At 48.8% G+C, this 17,999-nt stretch overlaps 1 protein-coding gene across 1 annotated transcript; it reads left to right on the top strand.

Moving 5' to 3' along the window:
* Positions 1-4,651: 4,651 nt before the first annotated feature.
* On the top strand, positions 4,652-17,168 carry Tmem98 (transmembrane protein 98). The gene is made up of 7 exons (XM_075991398.1): positions 4,652-4,747; positions 6,692-6,875; positions 9,128-9,259; positions 10,648-10,681; positions 12,415-12,530; positions 14,861-14,920; positions 16,348-17,168. The coding sequence occupies exons 2-7, from the start codon at positions 6,745-6,747 to the stop codon at positions 16,553-16,555; spliced, it is 681 nt and encodes a 226-aa protein (XP_075847513.1). The 5' UTR covers positions 4,652-4,747; positions 6,692-6,744; the 3' UTR covers positions 16,556-17,168.
* Positions 17,169-17,999: the final 831 nt, after the last annotated feature.

Here is a 17,999-nt window from a genome sequence, read left to right as displayed (position 1 = left end):
TCTCTCTCTCTCTCTCTCGGTGTTTGTGTGCATCTGTGTGTGTATGTGAAGTCTAGAGGTCAACGTTGTTCATCCCCCTTTATTGTTGTCCACCTTATTTTTCCTTTATTTTAAACTTTTTATGTCTGGGACTGTTTTGCCTACATGAATGGATGTATGTGGATGACATGTGTGCCTGAAGCCTAAGGAGAACACAAAAGGGTGTTGAACCCCCTGGGAGGAGTTACAGATGGTTGTGAGCCACCACCTGGATGCTGGCAATTGAATCCTGGTCCTTTGGAAGAGCTGCCAGTACTCTTAACCACTGACTGTCTCTCCTGCCCCCTGTTCACCTTATTTAAAAGACAAGGTCTCTCTGTGAACTGAGAGCCCCTCAATTTGACTAGGCTGTCTGGACAATGAGCTTCCGGGGTTCTTCTGTCTTTGCATCCCCAGAAATGAGGTGCAGCGACCATGCTTAGCTTTTTCATGGCTGCTAAGAATCCAAACTCAGGCCCTCATGCTTTTACAGCAGACACTTTATTGACTGAGCCATCTCCCCAGCCCTCTCTATTTTTAATAGACTCCAACTCTGCTTCATACTGTCTTGCCCCACTTTTTTTTCTGTGCTGAAGTCAAGAATCCCATTTACTTGAATTGAGATTCCTAGAAGATTAAGAATACTTCTCAGGTTGTGAGAGCTGTAGTGTGGAGTTATGCCTCTCCCTCACCCCAGTGGCTACCATTATTTTACTTTTTATGTAATAAACACTGTTATGCTTTGGATATTGTTTTAGTAAGGGTTCTCTAGAGGGACAGAACCGAGGAGATGAAAAATATATATGCATATATATATATATATATATATCAGAATTTATTAAGTTAGCTTTAAAGTAGTAACAAGAGCCAAATTATACCTGAGAAGCAGAGAACCCCATAGCTACATGGCCCTGGAGGCTGAATTTCTTAACAGTCAGAGTAGTCCCATAACAGCTATCTCATTGAGTTTGAGAACTGATAATTATTCAGTCCACAAGGTGGGGTGCCTCAGTAATTCCAATTGGGCACTGGAAGCCCAGAAGTTTCCTGGAAAGCCGAGAGCTGATGATCCCTAGTCATAAGGAAAGCTTGGAAACAGTTCTGCTATTAGTGCAGGAATCATCATATCATCATCACCACCACCACCATCATCATCATCACCAGCATCATCATCACCAACTTCATTATCACCATCATCACCACCACCACCATCACCACCGTCAGTACCATCATCACCATCACCACCATCACCACCACCATCACCACCGTCAGTACCATCATCACCACCACCAACACCATCATCACCACCACCATCACCACCGTCAGCATCATCATCACCACCACCAACACCATCATCACCACCACCAGCATCACCAGCATCATCATCATCACCAACACCATCATCACCACCACCACCATCATAACCATTATCATCACCACTGCCAGCATCATCGTGACTGTCATCACTACCATCATCATCACCATCATCACTATCATCACCATTATTATTATCATCAGCAACAGCAGTAGAAGGAGGAGGACAAATAAGTCTGAGGCAAGAGGGAAGGCCTAATGAAAGATGATCTTCCTTCTAACATACCCTTTTTAAAAACTAAAAATGTGTTTATTTAGACTTTAAATTTTATACATATGTCTGTCTTTGCCTACACACACACACACACACACACACACGCAAGCTTAGTGCCAGAAGTGGTCAGAAGTTGGTGTCGGATCCCTATAATTGGAGTTGTAGATGTCTGTGAGCCACCATGTGGGTGGTGGGAACTGAACCCAGGTCCTCTGGAAGAGCAGCCAATGATTTTCACCGCTCAGCATATCTCTAGCTCCCTGATATGTTCCCCCTCATTTTAAAATCTGGGCGGCTACCAGAAGGTGCCACCCACAGTCAGGGCAGGTCTTGCCATATCAATCAAAGCAATCAGGACAGTTCTTCAGTTGGGGTTCTCTCCCTCCTCAGGTGATTCTAATTTGTGGCAAGTTGACATTCAAACCAACCATGATAGATAAGAAATGTCCCTGTAAAGCTCAGATGTTAAAGGACTGGTCCCCAGTACAGCAGTGTTGAGAGGTGAATCCTTCGGGTGTGTATTAGATCACGAGGACTCTGACTTCTACAATGCGCTAATTCATCAGTAGATTCATAGCTTAATGGTCTATCGGGAGGATATGGAAACTTTAGGATGTGGAGCCTAGTTAAAGAAGTAGGTCACTGGGGGCATAGCCTTGAAGATTATTGTGTCCCTTGCTCTCTCTTCTCCTTCTGCTTCCTAGGCCCTACCCAGCACTTGGGGCTCAAAGCACAAAGTTGGAGGGAATGGTCAGAATCCTTGCAGGTTCAGGTGTACAGTCCCTGGAGCCTGCTCACTTCCTAACATGGATCCTTACTCTCCTGATGATTCTGTGGGCACCTATGTCCTTTCCACAGGTCCCACTTCCATGTTCTGTTATTGTCAAGGGAGAATGCTGAATGTCACCCAGAGTCTTCTCTGATGCATCTAGAGATGCTTCGGGGTGTTGGGATGGCAGAAGTTCTAGACCAGTGGGAGACAGTGGGTTGGGAAAGATTTGCAGTATCTAGAGCCCCTTGTCTGACTGATGAATGGGTAGCATGAAGTTCGCTGAGGTGAGTTCGTACCATCAGCTCCGGGTGGCTGTTTATATGCTTTCTTTCTTTCTTTCTTTTTTTTTTTTGGAAAATGTTCATCTGTTTAATGAATGCTTCAAGGTTACTCCATCTCTTGTGTGGTCATAACATCTCGGAGCTGGCCACAAGGATCATATACTTTGACTGCATCATCCAACCAAGACAAACAGAAACAATTCATCTTGGAGAATCTCCAAGAAATGAAAATGCTGCTCCTCATGCCCCTTTCTGATACTTGCTGCTGAGCTACGAACTTTCCTGCACAGCCATAGTGCTCCAAAGGTCTTCATGAAAGCACTTCAGAGGGGGCTAAAACCACTCCCTAGCCTTCTTTTCCAGAGAAGACACCTAGAATTGGGAGCAAAGCTCATGCTTCTCCTCCCTCCCGGTGCTAGGGATCAAACTCAGGGCCTTGTGCTTGCTGGCTTCACTCTACCACTCAGCTGTCCTGTGAAAGATGGTTGTTGACATCAAGTGTCTTCTCGTAGTAGTTAGGTTTCTATTGCTGTGAATACCGTGACCCAAAGCAACTTGAGGGACACAGTATTCATTCCACCTTACAGGCTGCAGTGCTTCGTGAAAGGAAGTCAGGGAAGGAACCTGGAGGCAGGAACTGAAGCAGAGACCTCAGAGGAGTGTTGCTTACTGGCTTGCTCTTCATGGATTGCTCAGTCTGCTTTCTTATACAACTCAGGTCCAGTGGCACCCCTTACAGTGGGTGGAACACTCTTACCACATGAATATAGGAAGCCCTATATTCAACTGCTAGTAGGACAAAACAAAGTGAAACAGGAGCACAAACCAAAATAAACAAAACCCCTGGGGTCTGGATGAGCCTACAGGCTCTGGTTGCAAACGTTGCATCATATTGATGGAGACCTAATCTATATCCTGTGTTCCTTGTCATCTTGGGCCCTTGTAAGTAGGCTTATTTTACAGCTGAACAACACCCATGTTTCACTCGGCCCACTCAGGCTCTGCCCTTTTCCTCAGGACAGACCAGGGATGTGACCATCTGGAGTCCATTCATTTCCCCTTGTAAAACATGGTCTTGATACACGTGATTCTCAACTTTCCTAATGACTGCAGCCCTTTAGTACAGTTCCTCGTGTTATGGTGATCCTCAACATAAATTATTTTTTATTGCTACTGCATAACTGAAATTTTGCTATTGTTATGAATCATAATGTAAGTATCTGTGTTTTCTGATAGCCTTAGGCAACACCCGTGAAACGGTCCTGCTACCCACAGGTTGAGAACCACTGCTCTCAACCTTGGGATCCCTGCCTTCGGTCTGTTTCCTAGGCCTGTGGGGATCTCTGGGATCATCAGCTAGGATCTTTAGACCTGAAGGGCAGCCTAACTGGTGACTGGACTGCTTCCTGACCAGTGAAGTGTGGCCTCCTTGCATTGGGATATCAAGGATGGGATCATGGGCACGATTGCCTGCCAGGGTCCTGGCTAGACAGTGATTAGCAAGAGTCTTATATCAGGCTGTTAGCCCTGGGCCTGGCTCTTCCCAAGAAAATGCATGCTTTATGTCATTGACGTTGACACCAATTCCCAGGATCCTTACAGAGGAGGGCACCAAGGCACAGAGAAGGGAGATGGAATTGCTCACAGCTAGTAGCTACAATCAATCTGCAGACAGCAAGCTGGGGCAGCGACCTAACACTGTACAACTATGGAAGCTTCTACCCCCATCCCTGGTGGGCCAGCTGGAGCACAGCGGGTGTGAGCGCACGGCCCTCGAGCCACCCCTCTGCCCTGGCCTCCGTGGGTGCACGTGGAGGGGTTCTCGGGTCGCCAGTGACTGTCTCCCAGCTGCCCTGGCCTCCCTCGAAGCCAATCCCCGGGGCGGCCAGGGGCCTGGCGGGGACGGCGGCGCCAGGCAGCGGGGGATTTGGGTGCGCTGGCTGGGCCGCCCCACCGGGGGTGGATCTGGGTCGTCGGCCCGCCCGCGCTCCCGGCATTCCCTGCTGCTGGACGCTGCGGGCAGCACTCGGACTTGGCCTTGGGAGACCGCGGAGAGCCAGCACGCTCCGGAGTAGAGCCCTAGTTGAGGTGGGTGAGCACGCTGACCGGGAGGCGGGAGGGCTCCCTGCGGGCTGCCCGGACCCTGCTTTGTTTTGCTGGGCGGCAGATACGGGGCAGCGCACAAGTTGGGGACCAAACTTGAGCGCGCGCTTAGAGCGGTGGCAGCCTTCCCAAGTGGCGGCTGGCAGGGCCAAGGAAGAGAAAGAGGGTCATGGAATTTAATCCTGATGGGTTTAGAACTAAAGGGGATGGAGCGAGAAAGAGAGATCGAGGAGAGAGGAAAAGTCACCGAGATAACAGAAAACACGCAAAGAAAGAAAAGCGCACAAAGGAACGCCCACCCAGAGGGATCACAAAGGAAGGCGGAGGGAAAGTTCAAGAGAGCACAGACGCTCAGAGAAATGCTGGAAACTAAGAGAGAAGAGGAAGGCAGCAGGGAGGAATGGGGGCATGGGAGAGAGGACGTGGGAAGCCCGGAGAATGGGATACCGGAGGAAAAAGTCTAGAAAGGAAGACAAGAATAGGGAGGAAAGAAAAGGGTTAACATGGGTAGACAAGGAAGGACTATAAAGAGAGTTTCTAGACCCTGTACTTCTCTCTTCCTACTTTCCCAACAGAGGTACAAGATGTAAAAAAAAAAAAAAAAATCCTTCGGAGAGAGCAGCCCTGGAGAACTCTGAGGAGGCTTCCTTGACAATTTAAGCCAGTAAACCCCCCATCCTGTCTACCTGGAACTCTTGCCCATCCCTCAAAACCCACTTCAAGCATACCCAGGCCTGTGTAGGGGGCTTTTCTAGAAAGTGTCATGCAAATGTAATCTCTTTACTGTCCAAGTCTGCACCCAGCCCATTTACACAGAACAGAATCCTTCCCCGCTAGTTCGTTAACATGGTGGTGGTGGGGGAGGGGTTTGTGCCGTCTCATCTTTAGTCTTCGGAATTCAGTGTTTGTTGCATGATCAAGTGACCATCAGAGTTTGAAATCCCGGAGACATGGCAAATGGAAGTGATGGACCATCCCGGGGTCATAGGGATTGCTAAGGCAGAGCACTCCTTTTTGTAGGTGAATAAACTAAACCCAGGGAGGGGAGGAGATTGCTCAAAGGGATGCAGATGGGAGGCCTGAAAGAATGCTGAAGAGGGTAAGGTGCCCTGACTTGAGTTTAACATACACCGACAGGCCACATCACATACCAGTGAGTAGTGACTCACATATAGCATGGTGGTCCTATAGAATTGCATCATGTAATGACACCGTAGCTGGTCTTCACTTGTGTAAAGTTTGATCTGGGCATTTGACCGTGACCACAACACCTGGCGGTACATTTCTCAGAACAAAAGCACATCGTTACATCATACCTGACTGCTGATGTGAAAGAACCTCCCACGTGGTGAGAGGCAAGGAATACTCCGCTCTGCTTGTACCTTTCCAATTTTGGAAGTGGCCGCCAGAACCCACTGCAGAGCCTTCATTCTTCCTTAGGAAGGGAAAGAAAGGTGACTGTTAATTTAGGCAGACCAGCTAGTAGACTTGGACAACTTCCTCATCCTCCTGGTCCCTCAGTTTCTTCTTCATAAAGTAGAGATGCCCATACCTGCCTCGGATGGCTGTTGGTAGACAAGTTAACACATACAGGGTGTCTGACACGGAGGGGCTCCTCACCAGGTATAATCCACCCTTCTGCTTGTGCTGTCGTGGTTTTCTTGCTCTCACATGTTTTGCAATGGGAAATCATCAGTGCCCGTGCAAATGTGTCCCAAGCTATCTCAGGCTAACCAGAAAATAACCACTTATCATAAAGGAGAAGGGACATTTGGGCTTTGCATTAAGGTCCCTTGGGTTTGCAGGTGACATGAGGGTGCCGTGCTACCCTTTCCATCCTCATTTGCCGTTTCTGGCAGGGAAGACCCAGCCGTCCCTCCCTTCTTTGCCTTGTCTTTACACATCTGCTTCATGTTCTGGTCCCTCCAGCTTCCACCTGCTCAGAGGATGTGAGTGGACTGTATCCGGAAGCCCCTGGAAGCATGGAGACGGTGGTGATCGTCGCCATAGGTGTGCTGGCCACCATCTTCCTGGCCTCGTTTGCTGCCTTGGTGGTGGTGTGTAGGCAGCGCTACTGCCGGCCCCGAGACCTGCTACAGCGCTATGATTCCAAGTGAGTGGGCTGGGATGCGGAGGGAGGAGAGCCCCGGCAGCAGAAAGCCAGAGGGACAGAGCAATTTCCTGCTGGGCCACTTCAGGTCAACCTATTCGCTCTTAAATGGTTCCTGCAGGTCACACTTCTCTATAAAGACTTCAGAGCTTAGGAGCGTTCCTTAAGCCGTGTGGTGGTGGCGCATACCTTTCTAAATTTTTTTATTCGTCTATTTCATCTTGGTCACAGCCTCTCCCCATCCTCCCCTTCCAGTCCCCACCTCTCTGCTCCAACCCCACGATGCCCATCCAGGAAAGGGCAGGTTTCCCGGAGTATCAGTAAAACATGGCATAACAAATTGCAGTAAGACTAAACACCTCTCCATGTATTGACGCTGGGCAAGGCGACCCAGTATGAGGAGTAGGGTCCCAAAAGCCAGTAAAGAGTTAGAAACAGCCCCTGTTCCCACTGTTAGGAGTCACACAAGAGGACCAAGCTACACAGCTGTAACATATATGCAGAGGGCCTACGTCAGTCCCATGCAGGCTCCCTGGTTGTCTGTTCAGTCTCTGCCAGCCCCCATGGGCCCAGGTTAAATCATTATGTGAGCCTTCCCGTGGTGTCCTTGACCCCTCTGGCTCCTATACTCCTTTATCCTCCTCCTCTGTCGCATTCCTGAGCTCTGCCTGATGTTTGGCTTTGGGTCTGCTTCCATCAGTTGCTGGGTGGCACCTTCCTGATGACAGTTGGGCCAGACGCCAATCTGGTCAGTTCAGACTACTTATCCGCTATGACTGGGAGTCTAAGTTAGGGTGCTCCCTGTAGACTCCTGGGAGATTCCCCTGGGTGGCGCACACCTTAATCCCAGTACTTGGTATGCAGAGGCAGGTGGATCTCTGAGTTGAAGTCCAGCTTGGTCTACAGAGTGAGTTCCAGGACAGTCAGGGCTGTTACACAGAGAAACCCTGGCTCAAAAAACTCAAACAAACCAAAACCAAAGCCAAAACAACCTTGCTTAAGCCCACCAGCATCCCGGAGCACTACTTTTTCCATTCCTTCAGTCACAGAGAAGTCACTGAATGTGTTCGCCTGGCATGAAAGCCCCATCTTTGCGATGTCAGCCACCTTGTTTGACAGGAGATGAGCCAAATTCCTTTCCAGCTAAAACTCTGGAAACAACAATCTGATGCCCACACTCAGGCACACACCTAAGCAACAGATGTTCCAAATCTTGCAGTCCTGGCATACAGATGCCTGTCTCCTTCATCATGCATTGTTGTGTGAGACTGATTTTGCAAGCAAGGTCATTTTAGGGATTTTTGAGTGGAGACAACCATAAAGGACATTAATAACCAACCTTAGGCTTCTGTTGTTTCTTGATCTTAGGTTAGTGTCTCTGCTGAGTGGTTGACCTGTAAATGCCCACTTAGATGTCTCCACCGCCTCAAGGAAGGCTCTGCTTTGCAAGAAATGTCTCTGTAGTTAGGTTCTACCGAACCCTGCCATGAAGGAGGAGGTAGTTTTATTCAGAGAGGAGGAGTGGTTCCCAAGAGTGATCCTATACACCAGTTAGGGACACAGGGCTGATCAGAATGACAACATTCCCATACTAACATAGGCTTTAAAGGAAAGAAAGGGAGATTGCCAGTCCTGTCTCGGACATCTCTGTCATCATCCTAGCTCTGCCCTTTCTCCAGCCGTTCAGCTCATCCTGTCTCACTTGCATTTTGGTCTGCCTTCTTGACTCACTGTATAGCCGTGTGCCTTGTCTTGTGGTATGAGCCCATTATAGTTAGGTCTCTACCCAGACAAGTGGCCTTGCCTCTGAATTCTCTACGCCTTTGTCACCATAACAAAATGCATGAGATAACTTAGTGTAAAGAGAAAAGGTTTCTTTTGGTTCATGGGTTTAATGGTTCTTCTGATTCACAATCAGGTAGACTCACTGCTCTAGACATCGGATGGTGCAGCCAGATGGGAGTCTGTGGGGAGGCAAACTGCTCACCTCGTGGTCAGAATGCAGAAAAAGAAGAAAAGGAGAAAGCCAATGTCTTATCCTCCACTTTAGGGTCCAGCTTCAAAGACTTAAAGCCCTCCCGCTAGGCTTCACTCTTAAAGGACCCACCTCCCAAGAGTGCCATCCTGGGGACCAAGCCTTTAACACTCAGGCCTTTGGGGGACATTCAACACCTAAACTGTAGTGGTGGCTGTGATGAGAAGAGGGTCATCCACAGTCACTTGTCATGAAATTCTAATAGTGGCATTCCTTCTAGGCCCATTGTGGACCTCATCGGTGCGATGGAGACCCAGTCTGAGCCCTCCGAGCTAGAGCTGGATGATGTTGTCATTACCAACCCCCACATCGAGGCCATTCTGGAGAATGAAGACTGGATTGAAGATGCCTCGTAAGGCCTCAGGGGAACTTTGGCTCTCTAGCCCTTAGGGATAGCAAAGGGGCTTCTGGGTTCCTTTACCAGAACACTGCACTATGCACTCAGAGCTCTTCCCTGTCCTTGTTGTGAGGGATGTTAGCATTAGGCATGACAGTGTTTGTTTTTGTCTCATTCCCCTTACTTTGTAGACTTGAATGCCCGGGCAGTTAGCTGTGTGGCAGGCATCATTATAAAGTCCCCCAGCGTGGTCGGGTTATTCTTGGACTTGGACTGTCCAGGGATTTTGAGTCAGCTCCGGGCGGCCTTTGCTTTCAGTGTCCTACAGAGGGCTGTCTGTCCCACAGAGGGCTGTCTGTCCCACAGAGGGCTGTCTGTCCCACAGAGGGCTGTCTGTCCCACAGAGGGCTGTCTGTCCCACAGAGGGCTGTCTGTCCCACAGAGGGCTGTCTGTCCCACAGAGGGCTGTCTGTCTGTCCCACAGAAGTGCGTGCCGCTTCCTTTCATTACCCCTTTATCCTTCTGTCTACTGACATACGTTTATGGGGCACTATATACCGGGTATGGGGCCAGGCCGTGTGGATATCAGAGTGACAGAGAGCTGGAACTGCACCAGAGCCAGTGCCATAGAGGGTCTAGGGGGTCTCAGCGCATGAGGAGTGGTACAGGGAGTGAGCAGTGTCCAGGTCTGCCTGGGGTAAGGGGAGCAAGGGAGCTTTGATGAAGCCTGTCCCAGAGGGGCGACTTTTAAAAAACATTTTATATTGTACTTAATGAGTTTCACGTTGACATTTTCATACCTGTATACAATGTATTTTAATCATATTCACCCATTACTATTTCTTGTTCCCCTTCTCTTCCTGAGTACTGTCCCTTACACCTTCTTCTTTCATGTCTTTGGAGTGTGTGCATGTTTGTGTGTGCACGGGCATGCATGTATGTGAGGCCCCCCCCCCCCCATTTAGTTTAACTAGGGTTGCTTACAGGAATTACTTGTAGGAACATGGGCCATCCCAAAGTGTCTACAGCACTAATGAAAAAAGATGTTTCTCTTTTTCTTTTACCCAAGAACCATTAACTGCCCATGAACCCTTATGGAGGGTGGGGCCTCATAAGCCCCTCCCCTGAATGGGTGCCTTTTGACTGGGTTTACTGAAAGAGGAACTCACTGAATCTAGGGGAAAGGGCACGTTGAGTACACAGTGATATAGAATGTTGGACTTGGCAGGTGGGGACAGAGTGGCTGGAGAGGTGGGTGGGTGTGTACACTATAGCGCTGGGGGCTTCGGCTTGGAGATGGTTTCCTACTGAGCTCCTGGTGCTGGCTGAAGAGCGGTAGGGGGGTATCCAGAAGGAGCTGGGCTCTTTAGAGCAGCACTAACACTTTCCTCTTGTCTCCTCAGGGGCCTCATGTCCCACTGCATCGCCATCTTGAAGGTAATACTCTGATTTCCCTGTGAGGCCAAGGGCGGTGCTGGAGCACCCCGTGTGTACACGGAGTTGACCTGGCAGGCAGCCCGATCAGTCCCGTGCTGTATTTCTACAGTCTGCTTCCGTCTCTCCCTAGTGGGTCTGTTTTACTTCAGCATTCTCAAAGTTCTCTCTAGGCTCTGTCACATCTGGTCCTCTCAACACAGTGACCCGTGGAAAGGACAGCTTGGGGGGGGGGTAATAATTTTACAAACCTTGGGGAAAACTGGGTGTCTGAGGTCTTGGAGTGGCTGAAGCAAATGAGGCTCTGGCCTCTCTGGGATCCTTTGTTTATTTACACCCAGCTCAGTCCATGGAATGCATTCTGGATTTGGGTTTCAGTTGTTAGAAAGTCTTCCCTGGCTTCTTTGGGGTCAGTAGTCAGACAAAAGGGATAACCAGAGTTAAAAATACAAAAACCCAAACAGCAAGTTATTCCACTTGGAGGCAGACTTTGGTCTTTGAAGGCCTGAAGCCTTTGGAAAATTACGTCCAAACTGCTTGTTAGCCATCTTCATAGTTCCAACATCCATTTCTCAGCTCTTGCCTGATATTATCCTTCCCAATAGAATAAGAATAACATGCAAATATTTAAAACAATGCAAATGTGGGTTTCTGCACGTCAGTGACCTTGTCTCTTTGTCTACTAATTATTCAAGATTCCAAAAGACTACTTGGGCTCCTCTCTAGGGTCACTCAGCACAGGATATTAAAAAGTCCTTTATCTGCCAGTCCTTTGGCTACGTATGTAAGAAATTGTTGCCTGGGAATCAGGAAGCTCCTTGAATATATAAATATGGCTGCACATACAGATATTGTAGACACAGATAGCGAGGTACACTGACTGGAACAATAAACCATCTTACATTTTCCTTTGCCCAGCCATGATGTGTCCTGGACCTTGCTTTTTTTTTTTTATCCTGTACTTTTCCATCAGAGGGGGAGGGCCCTAGTTCTTAGATTGGGGAGCATGAATAAAGAAAAGGACTTCTGAGCTTCCTCTTGAGAGCCCCGAATGCCTTTGCTCCATCATCTTCCCCAGAGTATGAAGGAGAGTATGGGTCCTTCCCTGGTGGCCTCCTGGGCTTCTTCCTGCTTTTGTTTTCTAGTACAGCAGGTACTTCTTCACAGGGACAGAGGCATGCTTGGTTTCAGCATGGGGGATACAGAAAGAGGCAGTGAGCCTCAGGAGGTGGCCAGCATCATTTTGCCTTTGCCCTGAGTTTTCCAGGGCCATTTCATCACCACCTGGACAAACGTGCTCATAGTATACGATCCTCAAAAACTGTGCCTGAAGAGAAAGTTGCCCTTCATTCAGTCCCATATCTATGGACTCCCCACTGGAGATACTATCCATTTGGAAGTCTAAGCCGTGAGGGTAGGGGACAGAAAACACTCCCTGCCAGGATGGTGAAATTAGAGCGCATGATTTTTCTTAGGTGGATTATTCCAGCTTAGCCCCCATTGAGCTGAAGCTCTGCCCTTGATCTGAGTGCCCGCCCCCCTCCCCCAGCTATCACCCAGGCTCTTGGCTTTTGCCACTTTCTACTCCATTTTCTCTCCCCATTAGCGTAGGAGCCAGCTTAGCAGCAGTACCCAAGGTGGGGCCAGACTTGTCTTTGTCAGGGTAGTAGAGTCCTCAGTGTGGAGGGGGGAGCCAGGCCATCCCCTCATTACCTCTTTCCTCCTTGTTATATTAGATTTGTCACACTCTGACAGAAAAACTTGTTGCCATGACAATGGGTTCTGGGGCCAAGATGAAGACTTCAGCAAGTGTCAGTGACATCATTGTGGTGGCCAAGCGGATTAGCCCCAGGTGAGTGGTCAGTGGCTGTGAAGTCCCACATTCCACAGGGGAAGCTAAGGGAGCCAGCGAGGCTAAGCAATGCTGTAAAACAGTAGGCCTGTCTGTGGCCTCAGTTATCAGGATGCCGGTGTATACAGACAGCCCAGTACGGGCATTCCTAAGCTGAGGAGGTCACCCGCCATCCCCCATTACCAGCACAAGTCCTTTAACAGCTCCAGGATGACTGTGCTGTCAGCCTGCAGCTCCACAGTGACCACTCCGGCTCCAACCAGGTCAGCCTCCCTTCCCTTGCTACACTTCCTTGCGCATTTCCCACAGGCTCCTATGATACTATTTCCAGTGACTTCCCAGCCATGCCCTTAGGTCCAGCCTGTTAGCTGTCCTGGGAACTAGTTTGAGGATTCCCTTCCTTTCCTGATGGCTCTCAGTTGCTGCTCGGTCCTCAGCCTAGCCCTGGGTGGGAGGTGAAGCCACAGAGCATTCAGACCTCCTGAATTCCATGCTGTCTGCAAAATCCCTTGTGGGAGGCACCCAGCAGAGCTCCAGTCAACAACTACACCCCCTCAGCTGGACTGGATTTTGCAAAGAAAAATAAGGCCTTTTTTTTTTTTTTTTTTGAGCCAAAGGCAGCTCTAAATATGTGCTGCCACCTGGTGGCTGGTATGTGGATTTGCTGTCAAATGACCCACCCGGGAAAGTGTTCTTATCAGTCACCTGACCCCTATGCCTTGAATGGCCTCCTCTGTGCATTCCTGGTGCCTGGGTTAAATCACAAGCAACCAGCCTTTTTTTTTTTTTTTTTTTTTTTTTTTGGTCTCGAATAAGCTCGTAAAGCTCAGAAGGAGCAGCCTGTAAGATCCTCTGAGAAAAACAAGACTTGGTGTACTTGAACTCTGTCTAGGTAGTTCAGTGAGGTGGAGAAAGGGAGAGGGAGGATGCAGGCCAGAATAGCTCCTGACTCTGGAGATGCCCCATGGGTGTTACTACCTGGTTTGCACCAAGCCCTGCACCCCCGCCCAGGCTCCAACTTGTGCCAGACAGTTTTAGATTGTGCAATGCTCGCATCTGCTGGACCCTTCCTTGTGCTTCTTCTCACTTCTAAGACCCATTCACAGGGCCTGGCCAGAGAGGCTCTGAGGTGCAGCTTGTCAACAGGGTGTTAGGGTGCTGTGATTTCTCAGAGGGGACAGGGTTAACAGTGTGCCATGGTGAGAGTGTGGCATTGCCAGGAGGGTAGAGCTTTCTGCCGAGTACCTGGCACAACCTCCTTCATGTTTCTTGCCCGAATTCTCTTGTTTACTCTATTTGCCCTCACTAGTTCTCCCTCTGGCTGATGTTAGCTCCCATGTCCTTCTGGTTTTGTTTTCTCCGTCTGCCATGCTGATGATTTATTAGTTCAGGGAGAGCGGCTTCTGCCTTGGGCTCTGCAGAGAGGGAAGGAGCTAGCTGGGGTAGATGCTGAGGCCCACGATGCCTCTCACCTACTTGCTTGCCAGCTCCACGGGCCTGAGGGAGAATGAAGGTTGCATTTTTCTTAGCGCTTTTAGAAATCTAACAACACAGCTTTCGTTCTTTTCTTTTTACCAAGTGATCCATGGGAGCAAAATCTCGCATCCCACAAATCAGGACAGGTGGAAACTTAACTTAAATATTAGTCATGGGCTGTGCTTTAGGGAAAAGACATGCAGCAGAGCAGTTTGAGCCCAAATTAGGCTGTGACTTTTTTTTAAAAAATTGTTTTATATCACTGTATTATCATCTTTTAAAATATACAAAAGTAAAAAAAAATGCTTATAAGAGTTAATCTACGTCAGGAATAGGTTATCTGAAAAGTGGGATGTGCCCTGATTCCTCCCTGCCCAATTCAGGGATACAGCCACCATCAAATGGTGAGCATTCCTCTAGACCTTCCCTCTTGCATTTCATAGCTTTGTGTTTGCAGGAGGATACAGCATGCTCCTGCTTGCCGGTTACCTCTTCAGTTTAGTCGTAATCCTGAGCATCACTCCATATGTGTGACTTCACACATTTAACCATTGGAATGAAGGCAAAAGCAGAGAACAGAATATTTCCCAAGCAGAACCTGAAGTCTTTCTGCTAGACTCTGAGTGGGCATGCAGAAGTAGTTAGAGAAAGGAGCCCTGAAGGGTCGGTGTGTAATACCAACAGAGAAGTCTTGCATGATGAAGGAAGGAAGGAAGGAGGGAGAGAAAGGACCCCCCCCAAGAGTGGGTGTGTAACACCAACAGAGAAGTCTAGCATGAAAATGGGAAGTAAAGAGGGAGAAAAGGGGACAAGGAGGTGAAATATTGACAGTTGTCCCTATTGCCTCCCCTCAGAGTGGACGATGTCGTGAAGTCAATGTACCCTCCACTGGACCCCAAGCTCCTGGACGCACGGTGAGAGGGGAGGAGGGTCCACTCATAGTATCACCCTTCAGGGTCACTGATATCAAGCCTGCCAGGTTGATTGCCTGCTGTTTAAAGAGGATGTTATTTCAGATTTCCAAGGCCACCCCTGGCTCTGGATTCATCCCCTTCCAGGTCAACACTGAACCAAACAGTGGCTTGAGCCTGGCAGGTGAAAGAGTGAAAGACATCTTCCTTGAATCCCTGAGAGGAGGGAGCCAGTTAAGAGTCAGTCTTGGATCTGCATACTTAACTGGCTCTGCTACCTGGGCCTCCCTGCCCTTTCACTCCCCATCCCTCCTTCTGATCTTTGGACTCAAAAACAGCCACACCTTGCTACAAGTACTGCCTGGTAGGGCTGTGGTGAGCCCAGCAACAAGAATGCGTAATAGGTCAGCCACAGGTGGAACTCATTCCCCATCAGGATCCCAGGATCCTGTTCTCTGGACCCTCCTCCACGGCAGAGTGTACTCAGCCCTACCGAATGTAAACCCTTTAAATACCTACGTGTCGTCTCCGTTTGATTTGTGAGACTCCCATGGACATGTTGTGTGGTGGTTGCCAGGTGGCCAGTAAGTCATGACATGTCTGCTTTGGTTTCTTTGCCCCATTCCTATTGCTGCTCAGCTTTCTCCATGGGTTCGTAATCGATAATGGAGCCCTGAACACATCTGGCATTCTTACCATCTAGAAATTATTTCCTAGTAAATTTTTCAGTTAAAAAAAAAAAAAACCTCTCAGAAATAACAACAACAAACAAAACCCTCCTCCTCAATTTGATTTTCAATTATATTTTCCTTAGCATTGAGTAAGCCAGCGCTGGGCTTATTGATTTGTGATCAATAGGGGATGTTCACTGAAGAGGGATATATATAGCCCATCTTTAAGTGGGCAGCAGTTGGAGATCTGCTCATCCAATTGACCACATCCAAACTCTTTCAGAAAACACCCTTCTGGGAGCTGTTAACGGGTGTGTTGCTGAAAGCCTCTTTCACCCGTCTTAAATATGTTTACCAGACACAGCTCTCCAGTTTCCCCTTGGAGTTTTGTCAAACTCATCAAAGGCTCCAAGACAGTTACCCTTGTTTAAGGCAGCCATCCCCTATGTGTTTCAGTGTGGACCCATTATGTTACATAACCGCTCACCTTCCAGGATGGGGGTCTCCGGTTTGGGGAACGCTAGTATAGAGTGTGCACCCATGTGGGCTTTTGTGCAAAGTTCCCCACTTTCTACAGAGCCTGATCTTTTTCTTTTCTTTTTTATTGATTTTTTTTAATGAGCTCTACACTTTTCTCTGCTCCCCTCCCTGCCTCTCCCCTTCCCTTCAACCCTCTCCCAAGGTCCCCATGCTCCCAATTTACTCAGGCGATCTTGTTTTTTCCCACTACCCATATAATTTCTTTTCTTTTTAACCTAGGACAACTGCCCTGCTTCTATCCGTCAGTCACTTGGTGCTAGTGACCAGGAATGCCTGCCACCTAACCGGGGGCCTGGATTGGATTGACCAGTCGCTGTCTGCTGCTGAGGAGCACCTGGAAGTCCTCCGAGAGGCAGCCCTGGCTTCTGAGCCAGATAAAGGCCTTCCCAACCCCGAGGGTTTCCTGCAGGAACAGTCGGCCATTTAATCTGCAAGGCTCTGGTCCCTGCCCCTGCGTGGCTCTGCCGAGCCTTCCACTTCCTGTAGATCGAGTTGTTCTCTGGGGCTCTGGCATCCAGCCCCGGGTGCAGAGTAAAGCTGAGAGGCTCATCCTGGATGCCTCGGCTGCAATGGCAAACGGTGGCTGGAGAGTGGCAGTGTAATACCACAGTTAGGGGAGATGCCTCGGCCCTCGCCAGCAGAATGCGGGAAGCTGCACTAGAACTGCTAGGGTTAGTGCATTCCATGTTTCCAGGAGAACTGAGTGGCCCTCTGAGAATCAAGAGGCTTCACGTTAAATTAGAATTCCTGGCTTCTGAAAATCAAGGTGTGGCAACTCGGGCCTGCGTTTTAGAAAACAATCAAAACTAAGCTGGAATCAGCTCTTTGGGTGATCCTTGAACTCCCCTGGCTGGTTTGTGTACAGAACCTGGTCCCTGAAGCATCTGAGCCCCTCACCACCTGCCCCCCACACCCTGTGTCTTCCCGTTTTGTATTAGAAGCTGAAGAATATGAAGTTGATTGTTTCCTTTTTATCACTGTGCCTGCAATTTTCCTTTACAACCACTAGGTGAATAGTAAACTTGTTCTGTTTTCCTCAAGTGTGTGGTTATTGGGTCAAGTTTATATGTGGGGTATATGGCAGAATGTATGAGAGCTGAGCGGAGGAGAGAGCTGGGAAATCTTGAAGGTGCTCTCTCTCTCTCTGTGTGTGTGTGTGTGTGTGTGTGTGTGTGTGTACACTTAAGAAGAGTCAGGCACGAGAGTTGGCACTGCAATAGAAGTGCTTCCTCTTGCAGCAGTGACATCTTTGTGCCCCTTTATTCCTGGAATCTGTTTTGCAAATACTGGAAAAAACGAGAGGCTCTTCCTTATTGTTTGTTTGTTTTTTTAAATTGCAGCCTTGAATTTGTGATTCTCCTGCCTCAGATTCCAGAATGCTGGAATCACCAGCATCCAAGGCCACTATCTACGGATAACAGGTATTTTTCTGACCTGAGAACTCATTGGAACCCAGCTCAAGGCTACATAGTCCAGATTGCATGACTTCCATCCCCTGCACACAGGGGAGCCTGAAGAACCTTCTTTCCACGTTTGCAGAACCAGTTCTTAGAAGCTGGGACTGGCTTGCTGCTGCCCAGGTCCTGCTCTGGTCCTATCGTTAAGCATTGTTGGAGCTGCCTCTGTCTCTGTTTTATTATTTCAAGTCAGCAAACACTTTAGCTTGATATTTGGATACCAGGAGCTCAGTCTTTAGTCCAGGATCTTGTTTGTCTGTGATTAGATATTTCATTCTCTCCTGGAGAGAAGGCAGCTCTGACCTGCACGGTGTGTACCAAGGAGGGGCAAGCAGAACTACCCCTTTTGGACTGCAGAGTGAATTCCAGGAGAAGCTTGTCGGCTATCTCCTCCCATCAACCCTAAAAGTGTAT

The sequence above is a fragment of the Microtus pennsylvanicus genome, chromosome 11, assembly GCF_037038515.1.
Source record: "Microtus pennsylvanicus isolate mMicPen1 chromosome 11, mMicPen1.hap1, whole genome shotgun sequence".
Taxonomy (NCBI): Eukaryota; Metazoa; Chordata; class Mammalia; order Rodentia; family Cricetidae; genus Microtus; species Microtus pennsylvanicus.
The sequence above is the reverse complement of the archived record's forward strand: the minus strand, read 5'-3'. Positions and strand labels throughout refer to the sequence as shown.